At 23.4% G+C, this 18,105-nt stretch overlaps 1 protein-coding gene across 1 annotated transcript in view; it reads right to left on the bottom strand.

Annotated features, from left to right (window-relative positions):
• Positions 1 to 18,105, bottom strand: part of LOC136988818 (suppressor of lurcher protein 1-like) — a 160,262-nt gene that overhangs the window by 83,280 nt on the left and 58,877 nt on the right. The window contains exon 4 of the mRNA XM_067286782.1: positions 1,646 to 1,732. Coding sequence (XP_067142883.1) covers positions 1,646 to 1,732 — 87 coding nt within the window. The remainder of the gene's footprint in view (positions 1 to 1,645; positions 1,733 to 18,105) is intronic.

Raw genomic sequence — 18,105 nt, 5'->3', positions numbered from 1 at the left:
CTCTAAACCCAATTTAATCTCGGATCTAAAACCAAGAAATAAGTATAAATTATCTCGCGTGTTTGGAATTTTTAACACATGCCAAACATAAAAGAATACAATTTCAAATCACGAAACTGTTAACAGATAATTAAAACACCCACATAAGTCGTTATTTTTATTATAAAATATAATAATAATAATAATGCCGTATTGATAATCTAAAAATAGAAAATTCTTCTTCATGCAATATAGTTAAATGTAAGCACGTGATGACGGAGAACACTATCGTACTGTAATTAGAACCATCTAAGTTAACCAGCAACTTACTTCATTGTACTGATGCGATCAGTGCTAATGCTAACTCGTGTTCCTACAATTATTCAACAATCGATCTCAATTCGTTTTCCTACTAATTACTTTTAACGGTAAAGAAAATCCTATAACTCAGTCTTCTTTTAATATTTGCAAGCCAAGCCATAAAAAAAGATCTTAAGCTCGTCATATCCCATGAGATTTTCGTATTTTTTGTCGTCTATACTAAATTCCAACAAGTAAAACGATCGAAATAATACATATATATATAATGATAACATCAAAAGACTTAATAATTTAAGATACGAAACTTAAGATTTTAACAAATATCAAGAAAATCAATAAGGAAATATAAGATTGTCACGTTTTTTATTCGATATTTTTCTACAAATTTTAGTCAATTTTGAGAGTTACTCTTTAAATATTTAATTAATTTTTAATAGATAATATAATAATTTTAATACAAATAATTCTAAACTAAAATACCGTGTATATGTTACAATTTAAAATAATTGAATTATTTTGCTTTCTATTAAAAATTAATTAAATATTTAAAGATTAATCCCCAAAATAAGCCTAGAAGTAAAAAAAAGTAATTTTATCTCAATTCATTTTACAATCCTTTATGAAAGAAAAACAATATAACTAAAAATATAATCTATAATTGATTTTTGTACTTCTCACAGGAAAATTTAAGAGAGCGATTCGACAAAGAAAAAATAGCATAAATATAAAAGTATAAACTATGCTAATTCAATGAAAGGAATCAAGATCAATTAGCAGTGATGTGCTCGCAGAAATTAATTTAACATTTTTATAATTTACACATAATGACACTAAGCAAATACGCTATCGGTAAATACAGTATTTACAATTTACTTAGGGATTGATGTGTTAATTTATAACAAACAACACTAGTTCTAGTATTTATGTATAATTTACTTATAAAGAATCGTATGTAAATAGGAAAAAAAAAATGTCTCTCAGTTACATTCAATATAAATCCGAAGAAAATGTATTCAATTTGGAAACAATCGCGTTTATTCACACCGTGAATTTATATTTTTACATCTTATTTGTTTTTCTGTTTAAATATTGTAACGTAAGTAATTGTAATATTATAATATAAAAGAGATTTAATGTTTATTTTTTCATATAAAGCATTACTTTTATATATAAAAAGCTATAAATTTATATGATGAGAAAATGTTATAAAACATGTTTAATTAAACCAATCTGACAAATAACAGAATTATTTATATAAACAAAGCATTAAAACTCTAATAATTATTGAATTATGGATTTTTTTTAAAAATATTTAGGAGTGCACAATGAAAATAAAACAACATACTTGGAGTCCGAACAGTAGTTGTGAGAGGTGTGATCAAAGGATGAATCACAGCTGGGGACTGGCCACTCACACTGGATGTAGCGACAACTAAAATCACAAAAAATATAATTATATATAAAAAAAATAATTATGAGAATTTACGCTTTATTTAAAACAGAGCAATTACGTCAAATAATTCATACTGATAAATGACAATTACTTTATAAAATGTTAAAATTAATTATTTAACAGGCTCAGTTGCTAATCAACTAATTAAGCGTAAACCTTCGCGTTAAAAAAGCCAACGAACACATGTTAAATAATATAGAAACATTTTTGTAAAGTCACAAATATTATAATTACTTCAAATAACTGAAAAAAAAATGTAATTAAAAAAACAGATTTATTTAAATTTTAAAAAGTTTGTGTAATAAAACACTAGAAAATTGCAAAAAATTCAATTATCTTATAAAAGCATTTCTGTAATTTAAAGTAAATTATTTCTTATAAAGTATAATTATTAAAAAATTTCTAAATAAACCTAATAATAGATTAAAAAGAGATACTTTTTAATATTAAAAAAATTTTATATTTCTAAAAATAAAATCTTAAAATGTGATAATCACAAAAATTTATTGATGTAACATATTATAATATCTCAAAATATTAAAAAGAAACACTTTTTGTTCCAATAAAGATTTATAATTATTAAAAGTTGAAGCGAAAGAAAAGAAGAGTTGGTTTTTTTTCGGAAGTTAACAACGTGTTCTGAAGAAGGAAAAAATAACTATATTTTATAATTGGAAGTGAAGCTTATTTATATATAATCGATCGTCTCTACATCTTCAATTCGAAGCATATACCTCTTTCCTAAATCTTTTGTCAGTTGTAAGATGCATAGTTGTGTAGTTAGATAGATTTACAGAAACTACATATATATATTTTTTATTTTTTGTCCATTTTATGTACTTGCAGAATTGCTAAACCTCCATTTGAAGCATACAAGTTTCGAAGAAAAGAAACAGCCTAGATTAAAAGATTGTCATGAAAGAGATGTTTTTTTTTTTCTTTCTTTCTCTGAATTCTTATAAATACTGTAGAAAAATTGCTACACAACGTTACACTTTTTTTTAAATGCAAATGTGATAATGTCTCTTGATATAAAAAAAATCGATTTAAAAAGAATAATTTAATTTAAACAGTGGTTATATTTAATCAATTCGAAAATTTAAATGCTTCATTCAATAAATCAAATTAAACAATTTTAACATTTAACAAATATATATAATCTATCGCATTTATTTATCTAATGTAAAATTCTTCATTCAATCGAAATAAAATTATAGAAGTTAGAAAAAGTTTTGATAAAATCTTTTAATAAAAATATCACAAACTAATATTTTAGTAATATTAAAATTATTAATTTTTAAATAAAATAATGTTATGCATTATTTTTAAATTATTAATAGTATACAATTTAATTAATTAATTTAAAAATTTATATTCATTTTCTCATTTAAAAATATAAATTATCTATTTTTTTTTTCAATTCTGACTTTTGTGTGTAGGTTGCAACGTTATTCGAAGGAGTTATTGAATTTAAGAATACATCGATAATAAATTAATGTAAAAAAATAAATGGTTAAGATAAACATTCCGTGTTTTTAATGTGCAATAAAAAAGTATGCAAAGCCTTATAATGTTGTTTGTAACAGAATGAATCTGTAACTGCAATAAAACACATTCATTTCTTGAAAAACTGCTGCATAATGAACCGAATTTAATGAATAAAATATATTTATCGATGTATATTTATTATTTTACAATAAATATATTTATCCGTAGAGGTCATAGCTCATTATAAACTAAGTCGCAACCTTTATTTCACATATGAATATCTTTTGTTAAATGATTAATTGCATTCGTAGAAATATTAGTATTTAGAATTAATAATTTTTCAGTGACAATTTCAAAAGTAAAAATAATCTTTTTGCGAATTTTTAGTAGATAATTTTTTTTAACAGTAACTAGAAAAAAAAATCAAATATACTCGAAACGAAAAAGTATAAAAATTGTTTTAATATTTTATGCCTTTAATATAGCCTATTTATACTTTTTCAATTGCTAAATATTTCAAAAATTTTTTTATTCAAATATATATAAAACACGTTTATCTAATGCCATTTAGAGGATTAGGAAACTGTAGTCAAATGTTCGGAACAGTTTGCATCTTGATACCAATCTAAACAATGCCTGAAATAATGTAATGTTACGTCGAAATGTTTATGTTGTTAACGATAGAGTCGTGCCAAATAAGCGTATTTTCCAAATCCTTTTCTGTAATAAAGCGAATTGCATGCAGTCTCAATGTTTTCGCATTTCAACAAAAAGTTAAAAAAACAAATACAAGACTAACTTTTAGAGAAACTACAAAAGAATTTATATCTCGCATGTATTTCTTTATCTCATAATAAAATATATTTTAAAAAATAATTAGTAGGTACTGTACCTGCATTTACGAATTATTTAATTTTCACGAATTTAATAAACTAACATAGATATTACAAGCTGATAAAATATTAAAAATACAAATGATTATTCTTATCGTTTATTTTATTTTATTTTTTTATTTGATTTGGCTCCTATAATTTACCAAATTTCATTTCAGTTGCAAGAAAACAACAGAGTTTACCATGAAAAATTCAATTTTGACTATCAATTTAATAGAACATCGAGTTCTTTATCTTCAATATCTACTGACAAAAACTAGACGATGTTATTACTTTCTACCGTTTATTTTAAAATTTCTTGTCGTTAATGATATCAAATTGAGCGTAAATTGGTTTTTATTACAAGTAAAATTAATATATAAATACACTAGAATGCATATTAAGTTTCAATTTTTACATTTATAAGATTAACTGAATTTTTTAAATGTATACAAAATGTTATTCCATTCAAGTAATTAAAACCTTTAAATTTTCTTTGTAAGAGATAATTTAATTAGGGAAAAAACCTAATCTTAACTTTTTTTATATAATAATTTTATAATCACGAATTTATAAACAGAATTACTTCTGATCTAGAACTTTCACAGCAATTTTGAGAAAGATCTTTATATTATACTTACTTTTCTTTATATTAGACCAAACAGGCTTAATATCTAAAACTTAGTAAGTTTTCTATGATACCCCGAGGAGTTCTCTAACTAAGGTGACAATTCTTATGAAGGTTGTGCTAATGCTTTACCCAAGTGAGATAAAAACTCGTTAGGAATTACTTTCAAACGAGTTTCGAACTAATGGGATCCACACATTCCACAATGAGGAAGATGGTAGAATGTGGGTCACATTAGAGAACAAGGCAATTAAATTTATACAATTCTTTATATATATATATATGAACGATTCGAACAAATTCGAATATTCCAATATGATACTTTTCATATTGATGGAAATTACTCACACGTGAAAAAAATTGCAATATAGAAATATTAAAAGATGGATCAGAATTTAAGAAAAATATGTATTAATTTAAATAAAATTATTAAACAGTAGAAATTTTAATAAATAAATACATTTTAAGTAAGCCATTAAGGTTTACTTAAAATAGGCTAATGAATTGTTGCGTGATTTGAAAAGAAATTTATATAAGAACAACGGATCATATATAATCTTTTGTAAATTTAACGAAAATCTAGTTGATTAAAACTGTGCAACTTTTCATTATAAGAAAAAAATATATATCACTGTATCACTAACTTAACTACAGCATTTTTAAAATAAATTAAATTTCGGGATTGGATATAATTTTTGTCACAACACTCCAGCTTCAATTGTGTCAATTACGAGCGATTCTGACTAGAGATGTTGTGTACAAGTAACCCGAGATTTGGAGAAAGAAATACATCCGAATTAGTTGTAAATAAATCTAAATTGAACTTGAATTCTTGTAGCGATAGGATAATCACTTTACGAGTTCAATAATAATAATCATTAAATTGTTATGAATTTATATTTCATTTATATACTTCTATAATAAACGAATTCGATATATTTGCTCATTGAATTTTAGAATTTTTAACTTGAAATAAAAGCTTAGTAATTTACTAAGGTTTTATTTCAAGCTTTTAAAGGCTTTTATTAGCTTTTAAAGGTAATCCTTACAGGATTACCTTTAAAAATTATTCTCCTGGTTCTTTTTTATGTTTTTTATTTTACATTTCAAAAATTTCCTTCTAAAATAAATTTATAAATAAACTAAATATATCATAAATATGCAATCTGCTTTTTATATCATAAAACATAAATATGGATTTTGTATTATTTAACTTGGTTGAAGAGGAAAAAAAACTTTTCATTAAATATAAAAACTAAAATGTTGATTTTTTTCTTCAGGTAAAAAGTGAACTACGTCAGAATAAAATTAATCAATACGGATTAAGCCATGAATTGTCGAACTTTACAGGAGAAATATTTAATTTATAATTAAAAAATAAATATATAATCAATTAAATTAAACAGTTCAAATCTTTATTAATCATTTAACTTTCGCATTAAATATTTTATTATAATTATTTCAGATAAATGCCTATATATATATATATTGTACGTTTTTATCTGAATATTTATTTATCGAAGTAATGAAAATAATAATATTTGATACCATTTATCAGTCTATTAGATCCATTAGATTATAAAAGTGCGATTAGGTTAATTTTTCTAATTTTTTTCCGTTTATTAATGATATTAAAAAGCCAAAGTTGTATTTTTAAATTATTTGTGTGATAACAAAATACTTCATCAATACATATTATCTACACATTCAAAAAAGAGATTTGTTTCATCATTTAATTAATAGCGAGGTTGAGGCCGGAGTTTTAAACGCGAAAACGTGTATGTCGGACGTTCGGCGCCGCTTTCCTGTAAGCCTAGAAGTTTGACAATGGCGTTTGGAATGTCGAGCAAGATTCCATTGACTTTCCAAACGCCATTGTCAAACTTCTAGGCTTACAGGATAGCGGCGCTGTACGTCCGACATACACGTTTTCGCGTTTAAAACTTCGGCCTCAACCTCGCTAATTTAACGTTATCTGTCTGCAAAAATAAAAAGGAATATCATTAGAGTCATTTGTATAAAAACAATAGTAATCTGTTTATACAATAATAATGTATCGAAATATTGAATATGAATAATATGAATTTGGAAATATAACATTTTGAATAAGCTAAAAAATTAATTTACAGTGCATCCTACGATAAATTAATACATAACATTAAAAAAGTAATAATAAAAGTGAAATATGAAACAACAGATAAGATAATACAGGGTACAGGAATACAATTTCCAATTTTTTCTTTTATTTTACCAGTAGCAGTGTTACAGCCTACATAATGCGAATACAGTATTCATAGAATTCGAAATTCTGTGCATAAATTTAATAAAAATTTTAAAATTATTAACATATAACATTGTACTGAGCTATTTTTTTGCTAAAAGAAACAGAAATCGTAACGTTAATAATACTTGTAAAAAATTTCATAATCTGAAATATTTACATTGTATATACGGATTTATTATTTACATAATAAGAAATATTCCATATGTTTCTGATATTTGAATGATAATGATTTATGTCTTTTTTATTTTGTTTTTAAATGCGTGGAATAAGACAATAAATGTGAAATTCTATTGTATATTAAACAGGCTTCAAATATTATTCAATAATCTTTCCTACAGATTTATATGCAAAAGTTTGCAAAAGTTCAAATATATATATAGTTTTATAAAATAAATTGGAAAGAAAGTAATCGTCTATTTATCATACACACACATACACATCTATACACACAATAATATATATATATATATATATATATAAATTCATTAATAATAGTTTTCTTCATTTACTATATTTTCAAAATTTTAATTTAATATTTTATAATTTATGCATTACGTTGAGAACTTGGAAATTTAAATGAATTCTACCAAGCTAAAAAGTTCTTTCGTTTCTTGTTTTGAACTAAGAAGAAACTACTTTTAATTTTTTACAATATTATTTCTACTACAAATATAACAACAAATATATAGGTTTAGTGGAATCTCAATAATCCGGCACGTCCAGTAATGTGACATCAGTCATTGTGACGAACGTAGGTTCAGTCTGACATGATGAAATTCTGGGTGCCTTCAATTCTTGTCTCAAGTGAACAGAAAAGAACAATGTGAAAGCTGAGGATATTCTCACAGCGAGAAGGCTGCAGAAAAATTTCTAAAAGAGTCATTCCGGTAAAAAGACAAAAAAAAATAATAAATGACTATTATTTTGTGAAAGATAATGACATATTGTACACAATAAGCACAGTAGGCTTACATCAAAATAAATATATGCATCCACTTTATTATACTGCGCAATTCAAAAGTCTCCATACGTAGGCAAAAAGTTTATCTTATCATGTATTTACTCACTGTATAAGTTACAGAATGTAACATATATGTAACGAGCGATTATTTATTGTGACATCGTCACAATGCCGGGCTGCAATTTTTAATATATTTAATTTAAAATATATGCTTTCCATCTCAAATTATTAGTAGTGATTTGCCCCTGTAAATCATACTTTTCCTTTAACAACATAGTTGTGCCAGTCAGATATTAACTGCTTTCGGAGAAACGTTTTGAATTAAAATAACGTAACTTCCGGTTTGTATCAGAATTTTGAATATAGTTAGTCAAGACCTCCTGCTCCTGCGGTTTCCATATCTGGTTTTGAGTTTCATCTATCTAACTCCGTTCTCGAGATTAACGAAAAACAGACGGGCAGACGGCCGACAGTGGAAATTTATCGGTCTACAATTTTTTCAAATTGCAGCCCAATATGCGAACGAATGCGATTTAGCAGAATTCACATATAAATACCTTCCTTTCACTCGTGGCAAACACGTGTTAACGAGTATGATGTTATGTGCACACATGCATCACAAGTGTATCTATCCCTTTAGATGGTCTTTGTTTTGTTTGGGGATTTTCATATTGCATATTATATTTGTTCTTCGATGTTTATTTATTTTAACATATACACATTTCTGGTGTTTGTTTTCTACCTATTCGATATTTTCGGTAATCCGGCGTTTTCAATTATCCGGATTATCTGATTTATGCAGCCGCATAGATGTCGGATTACCGAGACCATACTATATTAGAAAAAAAAATTATAATTAAATTTTAGAATACTTGTACTGAAACATTAATGACATTAAAACCTGTCTTTATGCTATATTTTAAAGTAAATACCCGTAATATCAATTAAAACCTTATAAAATTGAAATTATTTTTAAAAGTGATCAAAATTATATTGAATTTTTACATAATTCGTGTTAATTTTTCACTTAAAACGCTATAAAAAATTATAAAGCGAATACGATTATCCATTAAGAATTTTAAAATTAATCTATAAATAATTTTAAATATTGCAAACGACAAATAATATATTATATATAATTATAGAAATATACTTAAAATAATTATAATTTTTCTTTAATATATTTAAAATTAATGATAAAAATATATGAAACACAAATAACAATTATTACATTCTAGGAGAACAATGCTTTATAATAAGAACTTATATAATTAAGTACTTAATATAAAGCACTCTTCCCTTGAAAACTGAAAAAATTTGTTCATTTTTTTATTAAATAATAGTAAAAAAATGTATGTAAAATATTTTTTGAAGATTAGGCTTTTAGAAATTCTAATTTAGTTTGAGCATGCGATAAAAGATATGATTTGATTACGCGATAAGTTCCAACTTCAGTCGATGATTTGATTTGAATTTATCGGATTGATCTCAACCGGATAAAATCATTTAATTCAGATAAATCAAGAAAAATTCGCACATTACATTCTTGTTAACTATAATCAATTTTTAAAATTATTTTTATATGTTAAAATATGTAAATAAATATTTAAAAACAGAATTCCGTAATGATGTTTTCGACACAAATATTAACTATTCTGAATAATTCATACTTTATCTTTTATAAATTCAAATGTAATTAGTTAGCATCCCATAAATACTTTATAGCCCTACATCCGTACAAAATTTTATATCTTAAAGCTAAGAAAATAATAAATAATTCAGATTAATTAGGAAAATATTTTTAAAAATTTAATAATATTTAATTTATTTTAATGATAAATCTGTCGTTATTGATCTAATTTATTTATGTTTAGTTCTCTAGACAAATAATTTAATGTTTTACTTATAAAATCACTTCGGGCTATTTCCAACTCTTATAAACGAAGTGAAATAATAATTTACATTATTTTATTTAATTAAATTAGTTAATACATAATAAAGCGCTTCAAAATTCTGTATAACTCCTACCTAAAGTTAATTTATCTCTAAATTTTTTATTATTTTTTTTAAATTTACACGAGAGGTTAATATATAAATAAATGACCAAAATAAGAATTTAAAATAAGAATTCTAATAAGAATTTGTTGTTTATACACTTTTTAAGAATTAAAAAAAAAGTATTAATATATGCGTGTGGTAAATTTTTGCTGTAAGTTTAATCATTTTTTAAACTATCATTTACTATTATTCTTACATTAAATAAATGACTCGAACAGGAAAGTTATCCCAATCGATATAACTTCGGAGAAGGATTACATATTTTTGGGGGTGCCATCCGAAATGTTGTATTTAAGTAGTGGCATGGGTATAGTTATCGAGAAGTACAGCTGGTGCAGCTTCACTATAGCCCATGGCAAAGAACCAATGATGATCTAGAAGATAAAAAAATAAAAAAAGTCGAACTCCTTTACCATCTGTATCGGACGCTATACTAATTTTACCATCTGGGAAGTGGATATTGTCCAAGAATTCAATATTTCAAAAGGAAAGAAACAAGAAAATATTAGTTTTATGATTGAACTTTATATTTATTGTAAAAATAGACAATGTATCTTTTAGATTTTCTGCGAACAAATTTAATATAACAAAATCCGATAATTAATCTTATACTCTGAGAAATTTATCAATTATTATTTTGACATTTAAAGTAAATCAAAATATATAGGAATGTTTCTTTTTATGCTTAAGAATTTCTAGTTTTTCTTAACCGTAAAATTCCTAAATGTTTCCAGTAGATGCGAACTTACAAAGAGGTAAGTTAAAGTTGTTATTACAGATTTATTTAACAGTTCGGTAAGTTGTAATGTATCATGAAATGTGATTTGTGTTGACAGTTTGCGTGACTTTAATATATACTTTACTATCGTTAAAGTATTGGTTGGTTTAACGTTAAATTCATTTTTTATCTACGCTACAGTTTTCGTATATTACCAAATATTCAATACATAGCTTTTTTTTTTTTTTTAAATGCAAAGTACTAGGATTTACATCCCAGATCATAAAAATTGTCTAATCTTAATACATCAGATTTTACGAAAGATCTTGATTTAACATAACAATAACTGCCGGAAAACTATTTTTTATTTTTGAATATATTAAATTTCATAAAGTTCTGTTAATAGCTGTTCATATTTAAATTTAAAATATAAAAAAAAAAGTCAAACGGTTGTCTGTAGAATCGATAGCAAAAGAAAATAAAATTATATATCTATAAAATGTGGAGAATTCAATGGATTACAAAAAATTCAAATAATTTTTTTTCAAATTTTATCTATTTATTTACTCATTTTATACTGTAATGATTTTTTAAAATTTTTAATAATTAAAATAAAGACAGAAAAATCTTAGAAAAACACATCTTTTTTAATACAAGAAAACACAAATCTTTCTGTGTACTTAAAAGCTGTAAGATGTGAAATCGTCTAAGTTAGCAACGGGATTTAAAGTACAACAGTAAATATTTCAAGCTTGGTCAGGTAGTGGCATATCTCAAGTTACTATAGTAACAACGTCTATTATAATTCGAGCACCTTTGTTTACCCGTTCTTTAAGAATGTGGCCAAAGACGCAGTGTCAGCATGGGCCTACCCAATGAAGTACTCTTGTCTCTTGCAGTCATCAGCAATTGAATCAAACATTTCTTCAGCAGGAGAGAAAGATTAGAAGGAAATAAAGAAAAAAAAATGATGACGATAGACTAAAACAATATTAAATCAACCAATATAAAATATTAAATAGTTTTATCAAACGGAATTATTATAATTAATATTTAATTTAATTTCTTAATAATTATGTACTAAAATTAATTTATTTTGTATTGTTATTTAGAAAAACAATGAATAATTTATATTTATTTGATATATATATATAAGTTATATATCATTTATTTGATATATATATATATCAGTTAATTATTTATTTGGAATAATCAACAAATATATTAAGAAATTTCTTTTTATGATTTTAAAATATATGATATATAAAAATAAAATCTGTAAATATTATACGAATTGGAATAAATATTTTAAATTTTCGTCTTAAATTGCCTAAAGAATTCATTATAATGATCTCGTGAGAGATTTAAGCAATGTTAACTTGTTTTTTTTTATATTTTTCAACATAATTCTGCATACTTGTATTAGTTTTGGATCGATTACCGAGTAGATAATAGAGTTCTGTTGATCGATTTATCTTTGTCTCAAAAATAGTATAATCATTTCTTTTCCCAACATCTAACAACGACGTAGAATTAACAAAAGTAAAAAACCAATAAATAAAACTGCGACAGATTTTATAATTTAAAAAAATTAGAAAAAAACTTGATTTTTTAACAGAAAAGTTTAAAAATATCGTAATTAGAAACATTATTAAATTTACGGTTTTTTTTCTTATTTTTGAGGTCATAAATTTAAAATTTACGAAATAATAATATTAAAATTTAACATAAATTAAAACATTTGAAATTTTTATTTATTTATTTAAGTCATCTTACTTTATATAATTAAGGAATTAATGATCTTGTAATTACTCGTTTCGAGTGAAAATCTTGAAAATATTCTACGTTTATCGTGTTCTTGTATCTTCAACTCTTTACAAAAAATTGATCAGAGCTGTTACAAGGTTAAAATGATAACGGCTAGTTATTTGCATAAAATGGAAGTACGGTAAACTTTAACGTTTTAATTTCTAAACGATTGGCACTAACCTCAGAATTAATAGCTACATTCCAAGAAGAATTCTATTACGTACGCGTATATATTACTAAGAAGTAAACAGAGTAGAAATGATAGAATAAAGTCATAAGTTGTTTTAAGTAATAAGAAAATTATCTAAACTAAACAAAAATTTTGGAAACTTTAAACTAATATTAAAAATCGATGTGTAGAACACTTCCTTATTCGCGATATGTATCACGCATCTTCTACTACGAGTACAAAGCTTTTAAAACACATAAAATTTTTGTTTTCGGTAAAGGAAAAATTGGTCCCTGGAGTGAAATATCTGGCTTTGTCTTGATTGAGTACTGAATATCTGCAGAACATTTTTCTAACAGAGATTCTTTCAGATCAGAATTCCATAGAGAAAGATTTTAACTTTTAGAAAATACTGCTTGGATATTTAGAAACGAAAAAATTCTGTAGTAGTCAATAATCTTTTAACCCCAAATGTATATAAAAAGAAAGATTTTTAAAATGGAACGAACAGGTTTTATCTATTCAATACGATAACACACACACAGTTTTGTTGTTAATGGCGAAAATTATTCAGAGTAAAGGATCTATCTAATTATAAAGAAAAATCAACAAAAGTTAAAGTAAATCATCTGGGAAATAAAAATGTTGAAGTTCATTAAAACAGCAACCGGAAAAAAGAAAAGGACCTTTAATTATCCGAAAAGGGCATCACACCTTTCGAATAATTAAATTGATTTATCTTCTCTCCATGTTGCATTGCTTTACTAGATTGGGATAACAAGCAACAAATTTTCTTATCATTAACTTGTATAAAAATACAGAATCGTAATATACGAATTTCATTATTATTTTTCACGTATCGAAGAAAAAATAAAACTCAATTTACAACAATTTTTATAAAATATTCGTAAAAAAATGAATATCGAAATTATTCCACCGTTCTAATCAATTACGAAATTAAGTATAAATAATATTTATAAAAACGTTATATTAATTATAAAAAATATGTTTATATTAAATATTTCTTATATTTTATAAATATTAATTCGTATTTAGAACTTTTAATTATTTAAAATAAGTTTTTACCGCGTTTTTAATCGTATAAAACTAACATCGTATGCATTTTGTAAATGAGTCCAACACTTATCAAAAAATTTAAAATAATAGTAGCTTCTATAATTATAAAAATAAGGAAGAATGTGTATATAATTTTCATTTATAAAAACAATTTTAATAGAGAAAACGCGTAATTTAATTTCTATAAAAGAACGAAGATGATGTTAGGAGACGAGAAAAAATGCGATATATAAATGAATGGTTAAAACCGATATTTAGAAGAGTTGTTTAGATAAATCGAAGCATGAAAGAATGTAAAAAAAAGCAATGTTAAACCATTGAGAGGACTCAATGACGTCACACCTACCATGAGCCTTGAGCGCTTCACTTCTTCAGAAAGAATACAATAAAGTGTTCTGCATGTTTATAATAATTACAATAACGAATACTATTAATAATATCAATACAAAAGCAACAGCCACCATCAACATCCTGATCAACTGTTCAGTCTGGATGCGTTTTAGATGTTGAAAGACACTAGCTGGGTCAGTAGAGGCTCACGATACTGTCACTCGACGAGCGACTCACCATGTCAACTTACTCCATATGCGCGTTTTATGGCTACATATTTATTCAAATAATTCTAAAATATTTATTATCGTCTCAAAATAAAAATAACGCATACGTTTATTTTTAATTTAATAACTTTTACGTCTTTTTATCTTAAATATAACTTTTTATATAAGTTATAACATATTTTATACAGTATCGATATTTACGTATTGATGAAATTATTTAAATATTTAATTATATATTTATTGAAATATTAATTATTTACAATAAAATGGTGGATCCTATATAAAATAATTATAAACAGATAATCATAGGAATCCGAAGAAGAAAGCTTGAATAATTAATCATATAAATCAATTAAATGTATTTTAAAATTTATTTAATATATATTTCAATAAATGTGTATCTTAAATTATAAATTAAAATAAAATTATTTAGATTTCCACTTTAGCACATAATATATTTATTAAAGCAACAGAATCTGTTGTAAAATTTAAAAAAACAACTCATTATTCTGAGATTTTTAAATATCTTATTTTAATTAAAATAATAATTATAATAAAACCAAATACAATAGTTTCAGACGGTCATTAAATAAGGTTCAATTATACCATTGTAAATTTAATTTTAAGAGAAGAAATTAAGAATAAATTATTATTTTAAAACTGCATTTTAATGTTAACTTAAATGTTCATTATGGTAGTAAGAAAAATTCGGTCGAAATTATCTGGTAAATTTAACATTAAAGTTATAATATTTGAAAATTTCAAAGTATTTTTATCTAAGTATATATTTTATAATTACGAAAATGGTTATACTTTATAATTACTAACAAGCGTATATTTTTTAAAATCATACAGTTTTTAATTTATTCTTTAAAAATTATAATAAAATGTTTTAAACATTTTTCAAAAATACTTAAATTTATTAATAGAATTACTATAATTTCTACTATTACTTTGTTAATTTGAATTTATTTTTTAAAAAAAATTTTAATATTAAATAATTACATAGGAAAAACAAATTCAGTAGAAAGGAGACAATAAAAATACTAACATTGGAGCAATTAAAAAAATGTTTTAATTTTTATTACAGTTTTAAAAATAAAGAAAAAAATTCATTCATAAATAAATAAATTATTTTTTTTTATTATTCTGCAGATTTATTTAGGACAAATCCGTGAAGTATTTTATTAAATAACACTGGTTGCTTTGTCATTAATTGTCATTTTCCTACAACAGCCTGCAAAATCCTCAATCTGGAATCTCAATCACGTGGCTTAGCAGTTTTGATTTACCTTAAAAAATTGAATAAGTCTGTTTAAAACATCCTTTAATTTAGTAATTAAAAAGAATAAGATTGTTATAGCATTAGACTGACTGCTATTTATTCAAGATGAAAGTAGAGGACATAAAATATTTACGTTGAATGTAAGTTGTCAAATAAAGTTAGTCCCTTTGTGTAGAAGATAAGTGCAAGTGTATTTATTTATAAAATTGAATGATAGCCAACAAAATTATAAATATTTTAAGTGGCAATTACTTTTGAAAGAACTCTAAGACATGTAACGATTATAAAAGAGTTATATTTAATTAACCTAAGTTACAGATTTTAGATAATTGAATTACAATCAATGGATACTATTAAGACTGATCCGTCTAAAACTTAAATTAAATATAATTAATTATGAAAAGTGGCTATAAATTTTATATGAATTGTAATTACTCGAAACATGGGTATAAGTTATCACTTAAACAATTATTAAGAAAATGTCTTAAATTTTAATTTAAATGATATCAAAGTAATTTTAAGGTAGTCTTAAGTGATATTAGACTTATTTATATATATTTTATATGCTAAAAAATAAAGCATTCTCTTAAGTTCACTAACAAATGTTTACACAATAGTGAAAGGAAATATAGTATACAACACTAATTTTAAAGATTTAAAAGGGAAGTGCATATATAAAAGCATATGCTCACTTACAAATTGTCGCAGAGAATGTATTTGTAAAAGCAGATATTCATTTATAAATTAATAAAATCATTTCACTTTATTTTAGACTCATAAATTTTTATTTAAGTTTTAAAATAAAAACAAAATACTTTTAAATTAGCGTAACTATCAAATATGAAAAATTGTAATGACTATAAATCACGGAACTTGCTTCATCCGACAACTTTATATTAGAATATATTAAGATGAAGGAAGATATTTTTAAATGAAATTATATAAAATTTATATACTTGCACAGGTTTGAAATGTCGATAATTTAAGAATATTGAGATTCACTATTGTAACTGCGTGTCACTAAATACTGAATGAAAGAATAAAAGGAATGTTATTAATATCTGTTAGGCAATAATAAAGATTAATTCAAAACATTGTGTAAGTAATATGAAGATTATTTCAAAATCGCAGACGAAGTTTATTAATAAATAATGACTTAATATTAAAATTAATGTTCAAAATTTTTAATATTATTTTTACTAAATGTGAATATCATTCAAATTATAGGATAAAATATTATCTAAAATGCTTCATATTTTATTTATTTCTGATTTTTTTTTGTTTTTTTAGTTATATTTAACTTTTAATCCTGGAATAATGTTATTAAACATATTTAAAAAATGTTTTTAAAACTTTATTTTCATAAAATAGTTTTTGTCGACACGACATTTAAAAATAATATGAATAATTTTTATTACTTATTAATAACTTATTTATATTTGCTTCTCAATTAGAAAGACGTATTTTTATTTTCTTGAATATATGAAATATAACAAAAATATTTTATATAAAATAACAGTTAGTAATAATAATAAATTAAATTAATAAAAACTTCATAAAATAGGTTTCAATATATATATATATATTTATATATATTGAAATAAATGCTTAAATATATGTGCTGTGTATATATGCATACATTTTAATATGTAGAAATAACATATTTTATATACAGGATGACCTAAAAGTAATTAATTGTGTTTTTGGAAGCAATTTAGCGATTTTTGCAAGAAAGCATTTGTGAAATTGTGTAAAAACACTGTAATTTATGCACTGAACAAGAAGGCTACCATTTTAAACATATTTTTCAACATTTTAAACAAAATTTTAAAATATGTTTAAAATATATGTGAAAATTGAATACTTATTATTTATAAAACAATATCTATTTTAGAAATATTTTAAAGTAATATATTTTTATTTTAACTTAATAATTAGTTATATTATGTTAATATTTCATGATTAGTTTATTAAATAAAATAACAAATAAAACATCGCACAAAAAATTTATTAGCTATTTAAAGAAATCTCATTTGGTGGAAAACAAATAAAATATATGAAATTATTAAATATAAAATGTTTTCTAAATAAAATTAAATTTTTAAAGAAAATGTAGCGAATTATAAAAAAACGAAAACATATAAATAAATTAAATACTAATAAAAAAATGTATACAATTCTGTTTACTGAAAATTGTATTCAGTTTTTATAATTAAAAGTTCTTCACATATAAAAAACAATTTTTTTTAGTTATCTAATTGAATATTATTTTTATAAAATATTTCCATTTCTAATTTTATTATTTTATAAAATTTGAAATAAAATATTAATAACGTTAAAGAAATATAAATACAAACAAAAAAACAATTAGTAATTTTATTATTTTAGTTATTTATTAAGATCATTGTTATTAATATTATTAAATAATTAATTTCAGAGTTGTAAA

Source organism: Centruroides vittatus, unplaced genomic scaffold, assembly GCF_030686945.1.
Source record: "Centruroides vittatus isolate TY-2023 unplaced genomic scaffold, ASM3068694v2 scaffold_386, whole genome shotgun sequence".
Taxonomy (NCBI): Eukaryota; Metazoa; Arthropoda; class Arachnida; order Scorpiones; family Buthidae; genus Centruroides; species Centruroides vittatus.
The sequence above is the reverse complement of the archived record's forward strand: the minus strand, read 5'-3'. Positions and strand labels throughout refer to the sequence as shown.